The sequence below is a fragment of the Odocoileus virginianus genome, chromosome 5 (genome assembly GCF_023699985.2).
Source record: "Odocoileus virginianus isolate 20LAN1187 ecotype Illinois chromosome 5, Ovbor_1.2, whole genome shotgun sequence".
In the NCBI taxonomy this organism is placed as follows: Eukaryota; Metazoa; Chordata; class Mammalia; order Artiodactyla; family Cervidae; genus Odocoileus; species Odocoileus virginianus.
In genome coordinates, this window is record NC_069678.1 from 84,285,630 (window position 1) to 84,308,713 (window position 23,084).

Here is a 23,084-nt window from a genome sequence, read left to right on the forward strand (position 1 = left end):
GCCATGTGAGAATACCAGTGAGGATACCTGCAAAAGAGCTCTCACAAGAACCTGACCATGCTGGCACCATGATCTTGGACTTCCAACCTCCAGAACTGTGAGAAATAAATTTCTGTTTTGATAAGCCACCAGTTTATGGTATTTTGTTATAGCAATATGAACTAATATAATAGCATAATAAAAATATAATTGAGTTTATGTGGTAGATGTTTTTAAAGAATTTTATGTATATTATTATTTTTTATAGTAAATCCAAATGATGAAAGTGATAGACACAGATATTAAGTTGTCCAAGGGTACAAAGGACAGTAGTGAGTACCAAGGCCAGAATTATGAACTCAGTCTGCCTTAAGAGTCTGCTGTTCACAATTGCACTATACTGCCGCTAGTGTTTGCTGTGCCGAAGATCAGAGCACTCAATCAGATTTCTTTTCATCTATACATAACTTATTATGAGATAATGGGCTTTATTTATTTTTGGACCTGAGTACTAATTTTTTTCTTCAATGCTATTTAAAAGTATTTTTAATTTAGGTAAGTTTATATACAACAATATATTAGCTTCAGGTATATAACATAGTGATTCAGTATTTTTATAGATTATACTCCATTTAAAGTTATAAAATAATGGCTATATTGCCCTGTGCTATACAATATATCCTTGTTGCTTATTTATTTTATACATGGTAGTTTCTGTCTCTTAATCCCATATCCTTACCTTGCCCTTACCTTCTTCATTCATCTCACTGGTAACCACTAGTTTGTTCTCTATATATCTAAGAGTCTGTTTCTCTTTTGTAATTTATTTTTGTTTGTTTTTGAGATTCAGCATATAAGTGATGACATAGAATGTTTGTCTTTGACTTACTTCACTAAGCATAATGCTGTCTGAGTTCGTCCATATTGCTGCAAATGGCAGAATTTCATTCTTTTTTATGACTAATATTCCTTCATATACACATTCACACACACATATTTATATATACATATATCTCATTTCTTTATTCAGTCATCTGTTGAAGGGCACTTAATAAGTTGCTTTCATATCTTGACTGTTGTAAATAATGATGCTATGAACATTGGGGTGCATGTATCTTTTCAAATTAGTGTTTTCATTTTCTTCAGGTATATACCCAGGAGTGGAATTGCTGGATCATGTGGTAGTTCTTTTTTATTTTTTGAGGAACTTTCATATTATTTTCTATAGTGCTGTACCAATTTACAGTCTCACCAGCAATATACTAGGGTTCCTTTTTCTCCACATCCTTGCCAGCATTTATTTGTAGACTTTTTGATGATAGCCATATTTATAGGTATGCAGTGATACTGTGATTTTGATTTGTGTTACTCTGATGATTGATTACTCATTGAGCATTGTTTCATGTGCCTGTTGTTCATCTGTTTATCTTTTCTGGAGAAGTGTCAGTTCACATCTTTTGCACATTCTTTTTATTAGGTTGTTTTTTTTTTTTTGATGTTGAATTGTTTGAGCTTGTTTATATATTTTGGGTATTAACTCCTTATTGGTCACATCATTTGCAGATATTTTCTCACATTTAGTAGGTCATCTTTTTGTTTTGTTGATAGGTCCTATTTGTTTACTTTTGCTTTTGCCTTAGGAAACAGACCCAAAATAATAATGCTATGATTTATGTCAATGAATGTTCTACATATGGCCTTTTCTAGGAGATTTATGTTTTTTGGCCATACATTTAGTCTTTAATCCATTTAGAGTTTTATTTTGTAGTAGAGTTTAATTTTGTATATGATGTAAGGAAATGTTCTAATTTCTTTTTCCATGTAGCTGTCCAGTTTTCCCAGTTTTTCATGTATTGAGGAGACTCTTCTCTCTATTGTACAATATTTTCTTGCCTCCTTTGTCATAGATTAATTGGCCATAGGTGTATAGGTATATTTCTGGGCTCTGTTCTGTTCCATCGATCTATTTATCTGTTTTTGTGCCAGTGCCACGCTGTTCTGATGTCTGTAGCTTTGTAGTGTAGTTTGGAGCCAGGGCGTATGATTTCCCAGCGTTGTTTTGTTTATTTTGCCCCCTCAGGATTGCTTTGGCAAGTTAGAATCTTTTGTGGTTCTGTATAAATTTTAGGATTAGTTCTACTTCTTTGAAAAATGTCATGGGTATTTTGATAAGAATTGCATTAGGGCTATAGATTGCTTTGGGTAGTATGGTGATTTTAACAATATTAGTTCTTCCAGTCCAAATACATGGGATATCTTTCCCTTTCTTTGTATATATCTTTAGTTTTCTTCATCAGCATTTCACAATTTTCACAGTATATGTATTTTACTTCCTTAGTTAAGTATATTCCTAGGTGTTTTTACTGTTTTTGATGCAATTTTAAATGGCGTTTTCTTGCTTTTTCTTTCTGTTAGTTCATTACTGGTATATAGAAAAGCAGCAGATGTCTGTATATTAATTGTATCTTACAGCTCTACTGAATTCATTTACTAGTTCTGATAGGTTTTTTTTTTTTTGCTGCAGACTTTAGGGTTTCTATATATAGTATGATGTTATCTGCAAATAGTGACAGCTTTACTTATTACCTTCCAATTTTTTCCTGTCTGATTGCTGTGGTTAAGACTTCCAGTACTATGTTAAATAAGAAGTGGCAAGAGTGTGAATTCTTAGCTTATTCCTGATTATAAAGGAAAGGCTCTCAGCTTTTCACCATTGAGTATTGGCTGTTAGTTTGTCATGCATGGCCTCTATTATGTTTGGTATATTCTTTCGATACTAACTTTGATGAGAGATTTTATCATAAGTGAATGTTTAGTTTTGTCACATGCTTTTTTTGTGTGTCTTTATATGTTGTTAAATTTGGCTTGCCAATATTTTGTTGAGTATTTTTGCATCTGTATTCATCAGAGATACTGGCTTGTCATATTCTCTTTTTGTAGTGTCTTTGTCTGGTTTTAGTTAACAGAGCTCTTCATTTTAAGAGAACCCACCACATTTAATCTATATCTATATATGCATACACACATATATATAATTGTCTTAAATACTGTTACAAATGACAACAAATTACTATGTAATTAAGCAACATGTTAGAGCAAGCGGTGGTAACTAAAGTGACTCAAAGTAGAAAATGCTTCTGTGAGAAGGCCTGTAGGAAGAGGAGTAAGACTTAGAAATTTGATGCAGAAGTATAACTTTTTGCATAGAAAATAGGAAACTATCAAGGACTGACCTGGTTGGTTCAATGGCTAAAACCCCACACTTCCGCTTCAAGGGGCACGAGTTTGATCCCTGGTTGGGAAACTAAGATCCTGAATTGTTACAGAGTGGTTTTGTTGTTTGAAGTTAACTCTTACCACTTGCCTTTCTTCTCTGAGGCTGTCTGAATGAGGGAAGCTTTAGTTAAAGGTATATATGGGCAGAGGAAGGAATGCAGTCTACATACTCTCAGAACTCTTAGAACTGAAAAACATTTCAGTTGGGCAAACACATACTGAGTGTATGGAGAGGGTAACCCACTCCAGTACTCTTGCCTGGAAAATCCCATGGACGGAGGAGCTTGGTAAGCTGCAGTCCATGGGGTCGCTAAGAGTCGGACTGAGCGACTTCACTTTCCCTTTTCACTTCCATGCATTGGAGAAGGAAATGGCAACCCACTCCAGTGTTCTTGCCTGGAGAATCCCAGGGACAGGGGAGCCTGGTGGGCTGCCGTCTATGGAGTCGCACAGAATCGGACATTACTGAAGCGACTTGGCATCAGCAGCAGCATACTGAGTGTACATTGATTGGGAGGTACTACATGTTGCCTCCATGAGATACATTGAAATAAAATTTCTTGAGAAATGCTACTCATTTTTGTAGGCTAGAAAGTGTTTCATAAGGTGTTATTTTGATCAATGGGTAGGATTTACTTTTTTGTTTTTTAACAGTATTGTTGGCGATAGTTTATGTACAGCTAATTGAATGTTTAAAGTTTACAGTTTGAGGATTTTTGTCATGTGAAGTTATTACTAGTTTACAGTATGAACATTTCTATCACACCCAAAAGTTTCCTCATTTCCTTTTGTAACTTGTTCCTCCCTCCACTCTTATCCCAGACAACCCGATCTGGGGAGAAGTGAAAGTGTGGTATCTTTTGATTCATTACATTGTTAATTTCTCTCAGGAGTGTTCCAGTTTTCAGTGTAGAGGACTTGGATGTTTCCAGTTAGGTTTAATCATGAATATTTTGGATTTGGATGCTCTATGTTTCAGTTTTTTGCTGCTAGTAATAAAAATGTAATTAATTTTTGTATATTAAACTTGTATCCTGCAATCTTGTTAGTTCTAGTAGTTTTTAAAGATGCCTTGGGATTTCTATAATTATGTTATCTGCAAATAGACAGTTTTCCTGTGTCTTTCCTTCCTCCTCTTCTGTCTCTTCCTAGAACCTTACTGCAGTGAAGAGAATCTCTCATTTCAAGTCTTTACTTGAAATGAGAATAAGGCTGGATTCTTTCAAGTCTTTACTTGAAATGAGAAAGTGGGCATCCAACCTTATTTCCATTCTTAGGAGGAAAGTATCCAGTCTTTCACCCCTAAGTATGATATAAGCTGTAGGGCTTTTGTAGATGCTGTTTATCAGATTGAGGAAGTTCTCTAGTAAGCCCAGTTTAGTGAGTTTTATCATGAATGGGTGTAAATTTTTTTAACTGCTCTTTTTGTTCCTATTGAAGTGATTATATGACTTTTCTTTTATTCTGTTTGAGTGTTAAATTACACTGATTACATTTGAAATGTTGGACCTTGTATTCCTTGGATGAACCCTTACTGAGTCATGATATATTATCCCATTAATGTATCGTTGGATTCCTTTTGCTAATATTTGAAGGATTTTTGCATCTGTGTTGATGAGGGATGTGGATACAACAAAAATCAGGTAGTCGAAACATTTAAAGATTATATTCAAGAAAACTAGACCTCTCAAGTTAATGAATTTAGCACTTTTCTATGTATGGGAAGATGCAAGAGTCTGGGCTCATTGAAATCATTCCTTTGATATGCATCTTAACTATTTAGGGCCAGTATCCTGTTTTTCTACATCCTGAATCCCCTCGGGGTACACAGTTGAGGGTTGCTGCAGTGGCCGATGGCCTGATGGCCTTACCATCTTTTGTTTACTGATATGACAGATGACACTTTTCGTCTATAGTAATATTGGCTAGGTTTTGATATTAGGGTTATGCTAGCCTCATAAACTGATAGGGGTATATTCCTTCTATTTTCTGAAAAATTTCTTGGTTGGTAGATTGGTGTATCTTCCTTGAATATTTGAGAAAATTCATCAGTGAAATCATCTGGACATGAAGCTGAAGATGTTTTTTGTGTGTGTGGAGACTCAGCTTGTAAAGAATCTGCCTGCAATGGGGAAGACCTGGGTTTGATCCCTGGGTTGGGAAGATATCCTGGAGAAGGGAAGGCTACCCACTTCATTATTCTTCAGTGGACTGTATAGTCCATGGGGTGGCAAAGAGTTGGATACAACTGAGCAAATTTCCCTTTCAGTTTCACTTTTGATAGTTACTTTGTTATGGGACTGTTCACATTTTCTCTTTTCATTCCAGTTTTGGTAAATTATATTCTTAAGGAATTTTGTCCCTTGTATCTAAGTGGTTATATTTGTTAGTGTAAAGTGGATCATAATATTCTCTTACTTTAATATATATAGAGTCTTTAGTAATAACTCTTCCCTTCTTGATAGTGATGATTTGTTTTCTCTTTTTTCTTCATTGGAATAGCTAAAGGTTTGTCAATTTTGTTAGTCTTTTCAAAGAACCAGGTTTTGTCTTAAAGTTTTTTTTTTCTGTTGCTTTTCTGTTTCATTTCTATTTTTATCTTTATCATTTACTTGTTTCTCAGTTCAGTTCAATCGCTCAGTCCTGTCCAACTCTTTGTGACCCCATGGACTGCAGCACACCAAGCTTCCCTGTCCATCACCAATTCCTGGAGCTTACTCAAACTCATGTCCATCAAATTGGTGATGCCATCCAACCGTCTCATCCTCAATCGTCCCCTTCTCCTGCCTTCAAGCTCCCCTGGCATCAGGATCTTCAAGTTCTCTTCGCATCAGGTGGCCAAAGTATTGGAGTTTCATCTTTAGCATCAGTCCTTCCAGTGAAAATTCAGGACTCATTTCCTTTAGGATGTGCTGGTTGGATCTCCTTGCAGTCCAAGGGACTCTCAAGAGTCTTCTCCAACACCACAGTTCAAAAGACCAATTCTTTGGCACTCAACTTCCTTTATAGTCCAACTCTCACATCCATACATGACTACTGGAAAAACCATAGCTTTGACTAGACGGACCTTTGTTGACAAAGTAATGTCTTGACTTTTTAATATGCTGTCTAGGTTGGTCATAACTTTTCTTCCAAGGAGTAAGCATCTTTTAATTTCATGGCTGTAGTCACCATCTGCAGTGATTTTGGAGCCAAAGAAAAATAAGTCTGACAGTTTCCACTGTATCTCCATCTATTTGCCATGAAGTGATAGGACCAGATGCCGTGATCTTAATGTTCTGAATGTTGAGTTTTAAGCCAACTTTTTCACTCTTCTCTTTCACTTTCATCAAGAGGCTCTTAAGTTCCTGTTCACTTTCTGCCATAAGGGTGGTATCATCTGCATATCTGAGGTTATTGACATTTCTCCCGCAATCTTGAGTCCAGCTTATTCTTCATCCAGCCCGGCATTTCTCATGAGGTACTCTGCATATAAGTTAAATAACCAGGGTTACAATATGCAGCCTTGACATACTCCTTTCCCAATTTGGAACCAGTCTCTTGTTCCATGTACAGTTCTGTTACTTCTTGACCTGCATATAGGAGGCAAGTCAGTTGGTCTGGTATTCCCATCTCTTGAAGAATATTCCACAGTTTGTTGTGATCCACACAGTCAAAGCGTTCGGCATACATAGAAGTAGATGTTTTTCTGGAACTCTTGCTTTTTCAATGCTCCAGCAGATGTTGGTGATTTGATCTCTGGTTCCTCTGCCTTTTCTGAATCCAGTTTGAACATCTGGAAGTTCATGGTTCACGTACATTGACGCCTGGCTTGGAGAAATTTGAGCATTACTTCACTAGAGTGTGAGATGAGTGCAATTGTGATGTAGTTTGAACATTCTTTGGCATTGCCTTTGGGATTGAAATGAAAACTGACCTTTTCCAGTCCTGTGGTCATTGCTGAGTTTTCCAAATTTGCTGGCATATTGAGTGCAGCACTTTCACAGCATCATCTTTTAGGATTTGAAATAGCTCAACTGGAATTCCGTCACCTCCATTAGCTTTGTTCATAGTGATGCTTTCTAAGGCTCACTTGACTTCACATTCCAGGATGTCTGGCTCTAGGTGAGTGATCACACCATTGTGGTTATCTGGGTTGTGAAGATCTTTTTTGTACAATTCTTCTGTGTATTCTTGCCACCTCTTCTTAATATCTTCTGCTTCTGTTAGATCCATTCTGTTTCTGTCCTTTATTGTGCCCATCTTTGCATAAAATGTTCCCTTGGGATCTCTGATTTTCTTGAAGAGATCTCTGGTCTTTCCCATTCTATTGTTTTCCTCTGTTTCTTTGCATTGATCACTGAGGAAGGCTTTCTTATCTCTCTTTGGCTATTCTTTGGAACTCTACATTCAAATGGGTATATCTTTCCTTTTCTCCTTTGCCTTGAACTTTTTTTCTTTTCTCAGCTGTTTGTAAAGCCTCCTCAGACAGTCATTTTGCCTTTTTGCATTTCTTTTTCTTGGGTATGGTCTTGATCCCTGTTTCCTGTACAATATCACGAACCTCCATCCATAGTTCTTCAGGCACTCTGTCAAGTCTAATCCCTTCAGTCTGTTAGGCACTTCCACTGTATAATTGTAAGGGATTTGATTTAGGTCATAACCTGAATGCTTTTTGGTTTTTCCTACTTTCTTCAATTTAAGTCTAAATTTGGCAATAAGGAGTTCATGATCTGAGCCACAGTCAGCTCCCAGTCTTGTTTTTGCTGACTGTATAGACCGTCTCCATCTTTGACTGCAAAGAGTATAATCAATATGATTTCAGTATTGACCATCTGGTGATGTCCATGTGTAGAGTCTGTTCTTGTGTTGTTGCAAGACCCAGTGTGTTTGCTATGACCCATGCATTGTCTTGGCAAAACTCTGTTAGCCTTTGCTCTGCTTCAGTTTGTACTCCAAGGCTAAATTTGTCTGTTACTCCAGGTATCTCTTGACTTCCTACTTTTGCATCCCAGTCCCCTATGATGAAAAGGACATCTTTTTTTGGTGTTAGTCCTAGAAGGTCTTGTAGGTCTTCATAGAACCATTTAACTTAGCTTCTTCAGCCTCAGTGGTTGGGGCATTGACTTGTATTACTGTGGTATTGAATGCTTTGCCTTGGAAACGATCAGAGATCATTCTTTGATTTTTGAGATTGATTTTGAGGGTATTAACTTCAGCTTTCTAATTATACAAGATCACTACCACCATGTCTGTGTCCCAGGGTTGCAGCGAGAGGGAAGGAGAATGGGGGACAAGGTCAAGCAAATTCTTTTCGAAGATGTGACCCGAAAGTTGCACACATCACTCTTGTTCAAATCCCATTTGTCACACCTTAGTCCCATCGCTGCAAGTAGTTGCAAATGAGGCTGGAAAAGGTGGTCTTTAGCTGGGCAGTGATGAATTAATGACTGCAGAGATCCATTACTGAAAGGTAGAAGAGGGAGGGATTGGCATTAGTGGACTATTAGCAGTATCAGCTACAGAAGTTTATCTCTAATATTTGTAAACTCATTCTATAGCCCATGGTGATTATCAGATCAGTGGGTGTGTGCTATGTCACTGCATTTGTGTCTGACTCTTTGCAACCCTGTGAACGGTAGCCCACCAGGTTCCTCTGTCCATGGGGTTCTCCAGGCAAGAATACTGGATTGGGTTGCCATTTCCGTCTCCGTACCAGGTTAGTAGTAGCCTATTAAAATATAATAGAAGAGAATCAGCGAGGATTTTATTTTCAGAAACAAAGTACAAAACTGGATGTTGGAGAATTTTATGAAATAACTTCAAATTGTGTTAAAGTTGGTGGTTTTATGAGCTAATAATTATTTATTTTGTTCTTGTATTTTAGGCCTCAACTCCATATAGCATAGATTCAGATTCTTTGGGAATGGAGTGTATTATTTCGGGAAGTGCCTCTCCAACTCTGGCAATCAACACTGTGACTAACAAAGTAATTCTTTTTTTGAACACTTTTGAAATGTCATTGAGTAATACATTTTATTTGCTTTTGTAGTAACAACAGGTTTCTTTATGGTTGAGGCTCAAGAAGATATCAATTTGACCAATCCATACATGGCAGTTTGAAAGCTGAATCCTCAGTGCTTTTTAGTTTTACATAAGTTAGAAGTAAATAAATAATTTTCTGGAAAATTGAAAGATACTTATTGGGAAGCTCTATATTAAATATAAATTCTTGACATTTCCAGTCCCCAAAACTTTTGAGTACAGCATTTTATTGAAACATTTTGTTTCAAAATCATTGGTTACCCCTCTAAATATGTGATTTAAAAAAAGATTGACAGAGTCCCAGGGCATCAGCTGAACCCAGTAAGGTAAATAATTCAGGCAAACTTCTGGAGTTGATTTGAGTGTTGGTCAACATCTTTCATGATATTCAAGTCTAGGTACATACCCAGAAATAATATGAGGTAGTCTACTGCAGTTTTTTTTTTTTTTTAAGACAAGGGTCAAAACTTTGTGCCATCTCATTTATTAAGTATACCTAGTGGGATACAAATATCTCTTTGTATCAAGAGATACTTGAAATCAAGGTAATTTCTTAACCTCATATCTCAAAACCCTATAAAGGCTGTGGGAGGTTCATGAAGTAACTCAGTTCTGTTCATTTGTTTCCTCCTTACTGGACCATGATGGGCACCTTGAGGATGTATATTTCCCACACTTGTACTCATATAATCTCTCAGTCTTGCTTTTACCCTCTCCTCTTACCTCCCTTGTTTTCACTTGCTCTTTGTTTTTTTATCTTTCATTCTTGTACTCTCTTGTGCACACACACAAACAAAAACACATATACTCAATTGCTATATGTAGTATCTTTCTATTTGTTAATGGATTAGCAGAAGATAGGTTATAATCAGAGTCAGATTTCTAATTTAGATAGGAAACTGGCAGCTGAGGTAAAGGGTGATAATTTTTCTCAGATAACAATTTACAGGCTGATGCCACCAGAATCACTTAGGAGAGGGGTGAGTATGTTAGTGTGTATGTTTGTTTGGTGGGGGTAGTAATTCCTAGATTCCGTTGCAGGCCTACCAAAACAATTACTTTATCTTTGTGGAGAGGACCCAGAAATCTGTACTTTTAAAAATCATCCCTAAGGGTACCCAGCTAGACTTGAGTATTTCTGGTGAAACCCATGGGCTGGAATCAGAAGTATCTAATACTGTTCTTTGCAGTAGTCCAAGTAGGGGATACTGAGGTCACTAAACATGGGAGTTGTGGCTGTTAGGAAACAATTAGAAAATAATAATGCTGGGACTTCATGACTAAATAAAGGAGCTGGAGTTTTTGGACTTCTACTTTCAGATATGATAGGATAGCTAGTATCAGATTAACCCTTCTCCCTATCTATATAAAATTACCACTCCATCCCCACCCCCTCACCCCCCCGCCTACCAATTAAAAAGAGAGGAGAGGCATTGGAGAAAAAGATAGGACTTCAGAAAGGAAAATCTCAGTGAAAAGAGAAGCACACTGAGATAAGCTGTACACATTTTCCTTTGGGACATTTCCCACTTCTCAGTGCATGGCATAGAGGCTGAACAGAAAACTGCAAACTTGGGCAGTCATTGAGCTAGGGAGGTAAAAGTTGAAGTTTGAGGTTGCCAAAGAGCCAGGGCTTAAGGATCATCATCCCAAGGAATCTCAGAAGTGACCTCAACTTTTAGCAAGCAGTATCCACTTAAGGCTTTTGCTGACCCCTAACCTGTGTGTGGATGTGAGAGTTGGACTATGAAGAAAGCTGAGCACCAAAGAATTGATGCTTTTGAACTGTGGTGTTGGAGAAGACTCTTGAAAGTCCCTTGGATTGTAAGGAGATCCAACCAGTCCATCCTAAAGGAGATCAGTCCTGAGTGTTCATTGGAAGGGCTGATGCTGACACTGAAACTCCAATACTTTGGCCACCTCATGCAAAGAGTTGACTCACTGGAAAAGACCCTGATGCTGGGAGGGATTGGGGGCAGGAGGAGAAGGGGACAACAGAGGATGAGATGGTTGGATGGTATCACCGACTCGATGGACATGAGTTTGGGTAAACTCCGGGAGTTTGTGATGGACAGGGAGGCCTGGTGTGCTGCAATTCATGGGTCACAATGAGTCGGACACAACTGAGCGACTGAATTGAACTGAACTGAACCTGTGTGTGCAAATCAAGTAGAGCTTGCACTAGCCAGGATTCAGCAGTCTCATAGAGAAGGGGGAACAAAAATTGTAGTTCTTCCAGAAGGGAGCTATGGTAAACACCCCAGTATTTCAGTTTGATAATTCGGAAAGATTATATTCTATGAGTAAGAGCAAACCAAAATAACACCAGTCTCAAACTGTTATTAGGGTGGTGTGCTAATATTCTACTTGCCAAAAGGAAACTAAATTCTTTCTGGAAGATAACATATCCTCAGCTTTTTCAAGTTTTCATAAGTAAGGTCTCATTTTCAGAAAAGAATTGTCAGACATTCCAGGAAACAAGACCAAATAATTAAATGCCAAGATGAGGGAAAGATGAAGGATATCACAGTATCCACAAGTGATCTAGATACTGATTTTTAAATAACTGTGACTAATATGTTGAAGAAAATAGGCAAATTATAGAAAATTTAATTAGACTCTGTGTGGAAGAATCAAGAGAACTGAAAAGTGTAACAACTGAAATTCAGTGGATGGGTTTAAGAAAAGATTAGACCCATCAGAGGAGAGAATCAGTGAACTGGAAGATAGGTCAGTAGAAAATGTGCAGATTGACCCCCAAAGGAAAATCCTGGACAATTCAGAAAAGTTTAGGAGATAAATGGGATATGGGAAAAAGATCTAACAAACTTGCCATTAGGGTTCCAGAGGAGAAGAAAAGGGGAATAGAGAAGAAACAGTGTTTTAATTTTTTAAGACTGATAAAAGATAACACAGTACAGATTCAAGAAGTCCTGAGAGACTCAGGAAAGGCTAACTAAAAGAAATCATTATTAGGCAAATAAAAATCAAACTACTAAAAAACAAGGATTTTTTTAAGAAACTTAAAATCAGGAAGATAACAGGCAACTTTAAAGAGAACACTGAATTCTGAATAGAAATGATCAAAGACAGCACCAGAATGAAATTTTTGTAGTGCTGAAAGGAAATAACTGCTAACCCAGAATTACATGATACACCAGAAGTGGAATAGAATCTGTTAAAAAAAAAGAGAGAATCACTGCAGACAACAGTCTAGGACCAGATGGCTTCCCTGAAGAAATCTACCAACCATACCAAGAATTTATACCAGTCCTTCTTACACTCTTCCAAAAGATTGAAAAGGGGGAACTCTTCCATCATTCTATGAAGCTGTTATCACTGTGATACCAAAACCAGACATAGACAATAACATAAAAGAAAATTACAGGACAATATCTTTGATTCATATAGATGCAAAAGTTCTCAACAAAATATTAGCAAGCCAAATCCAAGAATACATAAAAATTCTTAAGTGGCTCAGTGATAACAGAATCTACTTGCCAGTGCAGGAGCCACAGGAGACATGAGTTTTTATCTGGATTGGGAAGATCCCCTGGAGAAGGAAATAGCAACCCACTCCAGTATTCTTGCCAGGATAATCCCATGGACAGAGGAGTCTGACCTGCTACAGTCCCTGGTTGTGAAAGAGTTGGATATTACTAAGCAACTGAGGATGATACTATGATCAAGTTGGATACATCTCAGGGTCACAAGAATGAATCAGTATATGCACTATATTTTTAAAATCACTATACTATTCAAAGCAGTCTACACACTTAATGTGACCCCTATAAAATTACCCATGATGTTTTTCACAGAACTAGAATAATCCTAAAATTTATATGGAACCATAAAAGAAGCAGAATTGCCAAAGTAAACCTGAGGAAAAAGAACAAAGCTAGAAGCATAACCTTCCCAGACTTCAGAAAGTACTGCAAAGCTATTGTACTCAAAACATTGACAGAAAAACATACATATGGATCAATGGAATAGAATACAGAGGCCAGAAGTAAATCCACCCACTGTAGTCAATTAATCTTGACTAAGGAGGCAAGAATACACAATTGAGAAAAGATAGTCTCTTGAGTAATGACAGAAAGTGAAGAGGAACTGAAGAGCCTTTTGATGAGAGTGAGAGAGGAGAGTGAAAAAACTCACTTGTAGCTCAACAATAAAGAAACTAAGATCATGGCATCTGGTTCCATCACTTCATGGCAAATAGATGGCAGAAAAGTGAAAGCAGTGACAGATAGTATTTTGGGGGATTCCAAATCACTGCAGATGGTGGCTGCAGCCATGAAATCAGAGGACGCTTGCTCCATCTTGAGAAAGAAAAACAGAACTGGAGGGATCAAGCTCCCTGACATCAGATTATACTACAAAGTTAATTAATCAAAATAATATTGTACTGGGACAAAAATAGAAATACAGATCAATGGAATAGGATAGAAAACCCAGAAATAAACCTTTGTACCTGTGGTCAATTAATCTATGACAGAGGAGGCAAGACTATACAACTTTGGAAAGACAGTCTCTTCAACAAATGGTACTGGGAAAACTGGACAGCTACATGTAAAACAATGAAATTAGATCATTCTTTAACTCCATACAGAAAAATAAGCTCAAAATGGATTAAAAACCTATTTGTAAAAAAACAAAACAAAACAAGACTAGATAAGATAAGATAGATAGATACTATAGACTAGATAGATACTATAAAATTACAGGAAAACATAGGCAGAACGCTCTCTGACATAAATCACAGCAATATCTTTTTAATTCCATCTCCCAGTATAATAAAAACAAAAGGAAACAAATAGGACCTACTTACACTTAGGAGCTTTTGCACAGCAAACAGTAAATAAACCATAAAGACAACCCACAGATTGGGAGAAAATATTTGCAAATGATGTGACAGATAAGAGATTAGTCTCCAAAATTTACAAAGAGTCCATGACACTCAACAGCATCAAAACAATCCACTCAAGAAATACAGAAGACCTATGTAGACATTTCTCCAAAGAAGGCATACAGATGGACATTAGGCACATGAAAAGATGTTCAGTGTTGCTAATTACTAGATAAATGTGAATCAGAACTGCAATGAGATATCACTTCACACCACCCAGAATGGCTATCATCAAAATTTCACAAACAGTACTTGCTGGAGAAGGGTAGAGAGAAGGGAACCCTTGTACACTGATGGTGGGAATGTAAATTTGTACAGCTACTGTGGAGAACAATATGCAGGTTCCTTAAAAACTGAAAATAGAGCTACCATGTGACCCTGCAATCCCACTCCTAGGCATATATCTGGAGAAGAATGTGATCCAAAAGGATATATGCACCCCAGTATTTGTCCATTGACTGTTCACAATAGCCAAAACCTGGAAGCAACCTAAATGTCCTTTGTCAGAGGAATGGGTAAAGAAGATGTGGTATGTATATACAGTGAAATACCACTCAGTTTAAAAAAGAATGAGATAATTCCATTTCCAGCAACATGGGTGGGCGTAGAAGTTATCATGCCAAGTGAAGTAAGTCAGAAAGTCCTAGACAAGTATGCTATGACATCGGTTACATGTGGAGTCTAGGATATGACATAAATGAACCTATTTGAAACAGACTGACAGATGTGAAAAACAAAGTTATGGTTACCAAAGGGAAAAGGGAGTGAGGAGGGGATAAAATAAGAGTTTTGGGTTAGCAGGTACTCCCTACTATATATAAAACAGGTGAACAACAGGATCTTACTCTAAAGCTCAGGGAACTATATTCAATCCCTGTAGTAAAATATAATGGAAAAGAATGTGAGAAAGCATGTATGTGTGTATAACTGAATCACTTTGCTGCACACCAGAAACTAATACAACATTGTAAATCAAATAACTTCAGTTTTTTAAAAATGCTAAAGATTGTCAGACTGGATGGAAATAGAGAAATCAAACTATGTTCTACTTAGAAAAGATACATTGTAAAAGAAAGACATGTCTCTAAAAACAAAGATTTATTTTTGGAAAAGGACCATTTCAATAATTAACTGTAACACTACTAAATTTGCATATGCTTAGTAACAGCCTCAAAACCTGGCAGGACTAAAAGAAGAAATGGACAGATCTTTGATCAGTGAGGTAGATTTTAACATGTCTCTGCTGCTGCTGCTAAGTCACTTCAGTCGTGCCCAACTCTGTGCGACCCCACAGATGGCAGCCCACCAGGCTACCCCGTCCCTGGGATTCTCAGGCAAGAATACTGGACCATTTCCTTCTCCAGTGCATGAAAGTGAAAAGCGAAAGTGAAGTTGCTCTGTCATGTCCAACTCTTAGCGACCCCATGGGCTGCAGCCTACCAGGCTCCTCCATCCATGGGATTTTCCAGGCAAGAGTACTGGAGTGGGCTGCCATTTCCTTTTCCATAACATGTCTCTAGAAATCATAAAACAGCAGATCAATACCAAAACACAAAAATCAGACAAATCCTGTTCAAGATATTTAAAGGAATTGAACTACAAAATTAGGAAATTTGACTCAACTAATATATAGAATGTCTTATCCAACAGTTGTAGAATAGACTCTTTTTTTAATGTATGCATGGCATAATTACCAAAATTGATCATGTTATACTGACTGGTGCTAGAACATTAAAGTGATTCTCAGCAAATTTCAGAAAACAACAGCATACGGTGAGTATTTTCAAATGCAGTGGAGTTAAAGGTAGAAATAATAGCAAGGAAGTAATGGGGAAATCACCCAAAGTTTGCAAAATAAGCAATATGGTTACACAATCCGTGGATCAAGGAAGAATCATTACAGAAATTAGAAAATAGTTGGATTGATGAAAAACAGAAATATGAAATATCAAAACCTGTAGAATACAAAATATTAGCCTTAATCGCATGTAGTAGAATATAATAAAGATGGAATATTGACAATTTAAGCATCTAGAAAAAGAAGAGCAAAATAAGTTCAAAGGAGGACATAAAAATAGAGGTCAGTAAAATAGAAAGCACGTATACAGAAGCCTGAGTCAACAAACAGAAATTCAGTTCTTTATAAAAGATTAAAGTAGATAATTTGTTTCTAGCCAAGGTGAAATAGCAGGGTCTAGACTTAATTTGTTACTTCAGACAACTGAAAAAACAGCCAATGTATATGAAACAATGGTTTTCAAGAGATTGAGCCATAAGGACAGTTATCCCCTGAGAAATGGTGAACAGAGTCCTGTGGTTGTACTAGATTACCGCCTGGAGAAAGTTTCCAGGACACCAAGATCTCCCTGAGTTGAGGAGGTAGAGCCAGGAGAACTTGGTGGCTAGAGTTCACAGGGCGACATGTCAGAGAGGAGAGAGCTGCACAGAGGAGGAATTACAGAGTTACATAGAGGGTTCCTCTTGAGCCTTCTGGACTGTAGCCTACCAGGCTCCGTGGTCCATGGAAATTTTCCAGGCAAGAGTACTGGAGTGGGTTGGAGTGGATCCTTCTCCAGAGGATCTTCCCAACCCAGGGATTGAACTTGGGTCTCCCGCATTGCAGGCAGATGCTTTGCCGTCTGAGCCACCAGGGAAGCCCTATCAACTAGGTACTTGAAGGTAATTATTGAGACTGAGGAAAGAACCACCTGAAAGGATTGGTATCGGCAGTCATTGAGATTCACAGGGCCGAAAGTAGTTACTGTTCCCACCACAGTGAGATGCTTTGTAATTCAGTCTTTTGCCCTCATAGTGGAACAAAATGGGCCCTAGTTTAAAATACTGATCTGGTCCTGTACACTTTAAAAGGAAAACCCAGAAGGCTCAGACTGTTTTAAAGTAATAACCTTTTTCAAATTAATTTTTTTTTCCAAATACAATTCAAAGCCCATAAATTCACCCTTTTGAAGTTTACAGTCAGTGGTTTTTTGGTATATCCACAAGGTTGTACAATCATTAATTATCATCTAGTTCCAGAACATTTTCATTACTACCAAAAGAAAATTCCATACCCCTTATCATTGATTTCCCATCTCCTCCATCCCCTGGTAACCATTAATATATTTTCTAAAACTGTATTTGCATACTCTGGACCTTTCATATAAGTGGAATTGCAGAATATATGGCCTTTTATGTCCAGCTTCTTTCACTAAACACATTTTCAAAGATCATCCATGATATAGCATGTAACAGTATTTCCTTCCTGTTGTCAGGTAGTTTAACTGTGTCCCAGAATAAAGCCCAAGAACATTAATAGGAATATAAAAATATAGCACTTAACAATGTAAATTCACAGTAGTCCAGCATTCAATAAAAAGTTACCAAGCCGTCAAAGAAGCAGTAGAAAACAGTCCATAATGAGAATTATCAGTCAGAACTGACCCAGAAATGACACATATGATAGAACTAGTAGAAGAGAACATTAAAACAGTTAACATGAGCCAAGATATGGAATAACCTAAGTGTCCATCAACAGATGAATGGATAAAGAAAATGTGGTATGTAATTTATAATGGAATAATACTCAGCCATGAGACAGAAATCCTGCTATTCATGACAAAATGGATAGGCCTTGAAGGCTTATGCTAAGTGAAACAAGTCAGGTAGAGAAAGACAAATACTATATGGTGATATTAGTTATGTGTGGAATCTTGAAAGGTGAAACTCAGAAAAACAGAATAGAGTGGTGGGTACTGTGGGCCTAGGGGGTGGGGAGAAATGGGGATATGGTCATAGGGAGTTTTTTGTTATAAGATGATTAAGTTTTGGGAATCTAATATATAGCTTGGTGATTACATGCATGATAATACAGCACTGTTATATACAGAAAAGTTTCTGGGAAATTAGATCTTAAATGTTCTTGCCATTAAAAGAAATGATGATCCTGTGAGGTGATGGAAGTACTAGCTAATGCTGTGATGGTAGTGATTTTGCAATATGTATCAAACTACACCTTAAACTTACACAATGTAGTATGTCAGTTATATCTCAATAAAGCCTGAGGCTAGGAGGTAGGGGGAACTGTTATTATAAGTATACTTTATGGAAGTTCAGGTTGAATATGTGTATAGACACATGGAAGACATTTTAAAACCTAAATCAAAATCTTCAGGGATAAAGTTTATGTTTAGGGATAAAAATTATGTTTGAGTTGAAAAATAAACTGGATGGGAGACCTCCCTGGTGGTCCAGTCATTATGACTCCAGTCATAACACAGAGTATTAACTGAAGTTATGACCCGGAGTCAATCTTTTTAAGAGATAACTGTGTAAGGCAAAGATTCCAAAAACAAATTATGGATTTGTAACACATAAAATACATGACCATCATAGTGTTCAGGCAAGGAGAGGAGAAATTAGTTATGAAAGGAGGAAAAGTTTAAAATTTGCAAAGTCAGAAGTAAAGCTGTCACTCACGGATGACATGATTGTTCATATGGAAAACTCAAAAGAATCTATAGATAAACTCTTAGAATTAAAAAATGAATTTACAAAGCTGTCAATATTAGATCAGTGTTGGATTTTGGAAGTCATTCATATTTTTTGTATTAGCCATAGACAGAAAACAATATTTAGAAGATAATGCTTACATTAGCATTCAAAAACATTAAGTATAGAGATACCTGTTTTATTGTGCTTTGCTGTATTACCCTACCCAGACACTGCACTTTTTATAAACTGAAGTTTTCTGGCAGCACTGTGTTGTCAGCTGATGGTTAGTTCCTGGTTTGTTTTTTTTTTTTTTAGCTAATAAAGTACTTTTAAATTAAGGTATGTACATTGTTCCTTTAGACATAATGCTGTTAACACACCTCATAGACTTAGTACAATGTAAACATGATTTTTTTTATGCACTAGGAAGCCAAAAAAATTGTGTGACTCACTTTATTTTGATACTTCCTTTATTGCAGTGGTCTGAAACCAAGCCCACAATATCTCTGAGATAGCTAGGATTGAATGCAAGATTAATTCTACACAAAAAAAACTATAAAGAATTCCTAAGAGAACAAAGGGTATGAATTAGTAGATATGTAGTTTTCATAAAGAAGATTATTGTAAAGAAGTCAGTTTTTCCTAAGCTTATCTATAGATTTAATATCCCAGTCAAAATTCCACAATGCTTTTTTTAGGAAAAGGAATTTAGTAGAAAATGAACAGCTAGTTTCGAAATATAGACTCCAAATGGGAAACAGTAATTGGAGAAAATATTGAAGAAAAAGATAGAAGTTAGAGGATTTATACTTCCAGATATCAAGAGTAAAGCTATAATAATTGAAAGTGTAATATTGGCATAAGAATAGACAGACAGACTTGTAGAACAGAGTTCAGCAATGTCTTTCAACACATGATGCTGAATCAGTAGTTAAAGTGAGGTTTTTCATTCACAAAAATCAATTTCAGATGGATCAGAGACCTTAATATAAAGTTCTCAGTTGTGTGAAAAAAATCCCAAATTTAAAAAATGGAATGAAGTAAGTAATAAAGATTAAGAGCTGATACTAATGCAGTATGAAACAAAGCTTATGTAATCCTTTAGCTGAATTTGCTGCAAAAAGATAGAAAAGGATACATACATTGTAGGAAACCAATCATTAATGGTAGCTGTCTGTATAATGGTTACCTATAACAGGAGATAATGTGGATGTATAAAGACCAGTGAATGATGATTGGGGGAGTTTATGAGCAGGTCTTTTGGTGTGCCAGTATGCTCTATGTCGGTGGTTCTGTGATCTGTGGACACCTGACTAACCAATACTCTTTTGGGGATTCCATGATAATACTAAAATATTATTTGCCTTTTTCTTTGTTTTTGTGTTTTCACGGTTGTAGCAGGAGCAATACAGGTAAACATTAGTGCAAGTCAAGGCAGTACTGACTGTGCTAGTACTCACTGCATTCTTCACAGCCACACACCCTTCAGGTTGTTGGGCGGGGGAGGGGGGGGTACATACGTTTTACCTCAGAATATCCTTGATGATGCAGGGAAAATAATTTTATTAAATTGTGACCTTTGAGTACACATCTTTTTAAGAGTGTGCAGTGAAATGAGAAGTATGCGTAAAACACAGTGTGGCGGCTTCAAGGAAGATTTGTGTTGAACTGGCTGCTCCATTCATGGAGATATGATTTTACATGAAAGACCAACTGGCACTAATATTCAGATTTGAGTACTTGGCAGATATTTTCTTGAAAATGAATAAACCTCTCACTTCAAGGAAAACAATTAACAGTCTCTAGCCAATGGTAAAATTTGAGCTCTTAAGCAAAACACATAAGTTTGGAAAACTTACATCCACTGCAGTGAGTCTGATAGCTTCACAGTCTTTTCCAGTGAGATTATTGGTGATGTTAACAAGTGTGATGTTTTGATTTTGTATAATGAAATATGTCAGTATTTGGAAGATCTGCAAAGCTTAGTGAACAGTATTTTTCAAATGATCAATGTATAGTGTTATAAAATCATAAATGATGCATTCAAAATACAAAGTGGAAAGTGGATTATAATGCAGAAGAGTATGATAATTTATTCATGTGGTTTCAGATTCTCCATTGCAACTAATCTTTTAAATATTGCCACTTGTCGTATTTTTGTGTAGTATCAAAAAAGACTATTTACAATTATCTGATATTCTTCCCTTTTCCATATATATATGTGTGTGTGTGTGTGTGTGTGATGCTGGGTTTTCTTCCTGTCCTTCCACCTGAACAACAAATTTTAACAAATGAAACATAGAAGCAGATGTGAGAATCTAGCTGTTTTCCCATTAAGCCAGAGTTTGAGATTTACAAAAATGTAAAACAGTGGCACCCTTCTAATTTTACTTATTTATTGAAAGAAAATTTTTTTATCTTACATGGTTGAGTTTGTGATTGTTATTTTTAGATTAATAAATACTTAAAATTGTTAATTTCCGATATGCCAGTTATTGATAAATATATCAAAAAACTTCTTGACTGCTTAATTTTTAAGACTGTAAAAGGCTTCTAAGATCCGAGTTTGAGAACTGCTGTTGATTACATGAGTATGATTCCATGAATATGCCCATTTTTTAATTAACAAACTATAATTTGTATATTTGCTGTTAACATTTTAGTAACAATATTATCTTCCTTAGTTGTGAGGATTTGTCTAAGATGATGGGGAGTATTTCTGACTTGAGTAATAGGTAACAGCATGACAGGAGAGAATGAGCAGCCAACAGAATGACTATAGATAGGATGGTTGTAATTTGTTGATATTTTATTGTTTAAGAGCCTGTAAGGTTCATTTTTTTTTTTAATGAAATTTATACTGGAAATACCAGAAAAATCTTTGACATAGTTTTATTTCCTCTCATTTTCCCTTATATACTTTCATTAGTTCATAGACACATAAATTATTCCTAGCTGATGTGAAGGTGAGACAGTTTGGGTTTACCTGAAGTATAGAGGCATATATGCCTCGCTTCCCTGGTAGCTCAACTGTAAGGAATCCACCTGCAATGCAGAAGACCCTAGTTCAGTCTCTGGGTCCGGAAGATCCCCTGGAGAAGGGAACGGCTACCCACTCCACTATTCTTGCCTGGAGAATTCCAGGGACAGAGGAACCTGGCAGGTTACAATCCATGGGGTCACAAAGAGTCAGACATGACTGAACGACCTTCACTTTCAACTTTTGACAAATGAGCACTGGGCTTGATCCCATTTTTAGTACAGACAGAAGAGTGGTGATAGCTCAATTGGTCATTAAATTCAGCAAGTATTATTATTTGTATACTGAGCAGAAAGCATTGCACTGCTTATGATTATTTTAGGGGGAACTCAAGTTGCTAACAGTCTACTGTTGGAGAAAAGTTTGGGGACTTCGCTGGTGGTCCAGTGCCTAAGACTCTGAACTCCCAATACCAGGAGCCCAGATTTGGTCCCTGATCAGGGAACTAGATACCACATGCCATGTTAAAGATGAAGACCCTACATACTGCAGCTGAGACCCTGCACAGCCAAAGAAATACATGTATTTTTTTTTCATTTAACAAAAATTAATTAGACCAGAAAATCAAATGGGGGCTTCCTAGGTGGCGCTGGAGTTACTGCCTGATAGTGCAAGAGTAATTGTTCCCACAAAAGCAGGAGCATAGAAAGGAAAGTCGTAGCAGATGAATAGAACTTTAAAGGATAGTTGGGCTAATTTCCTCTTTTAAAAATATATTTTTGTTCTTGTTTCTAATTTAAAATGATAATGCATATTATATACAGACTTAAGCATTGTAAAAATATATACCATCCATGATGAAAGTCTTAAGGGATACCCAGCCACCTGCCAGTTAACCATCGGTAACAGTTTGATACATAGTTCTTTCATGTCTAATGTACATGTTTGCATATTACTTTAAAATCAGGTCACATATTTATTGATTCTGCAAATATGTTGGATGGTTAAGTTTCTGGTTTTCAATATTGTAAACACCATGATATCTAAATTCTGGTTTTTGTATTCTTTTCTTGATGCCTAAGATTTAGAAAGAAGGAAGGAGCAATTTTGCTTGAAGCTCGAGTAAAAATAAGTTTATGCATTATAGAAATATTTAACAGTAAAAATCTATTATAATCCCCTTATTAAATGTTGATGAACTAATTATACCATTTAGAAAGTTGAATTTATGTACCTCTAAATGGGATATATCCTTCAGTTTGAAAGTAAATTATTTTGTGGTGAGCATGGAATTGGTGAGTGTAGAGCACAGATCTGGGGGTAGGTAAACACCAAAGGAAAGACCAGTAATATTTTGCCTTCCTTCCATATTTCTGGTTACTTGTTTTTTTGTAGTTGTTTAAAATGTAATTTTTATAGTGGGAA

The 23,084-nt window shown here is 36.6% G+C and overlaps 1 protein-coding gene across 6 annotated transcripts in view; it reads left to right on the forward strand.

Moving 5' to 3' along the window:
- The window catches only part of FOXJ3 (forkhead box J3), a 140,560-nt gene that overhangs the window by 94,454 nt on the left and 23,022 nt on the right, over positions 1-23,084 (forward strand). For 5 of the 6 annotated variants that reach the window (XM_070468339.1, XM_070468341.1, XM_020914808.2 and 2 more), the window contains one exon: positions 9,122-9,223. The exons of the other annotated variant lie outside the window; for it this stretch is intronic. In XM_070468339.1, the coding sequence (XP_070324440.1) occupies positions 9,122-9,223 (102 nt within the window). The remainder of the gene's footprint in view (positions 1-9,121; positions 9,224-23,084) is intronic. 6 annotated transcript variants of the gene reach the window in all.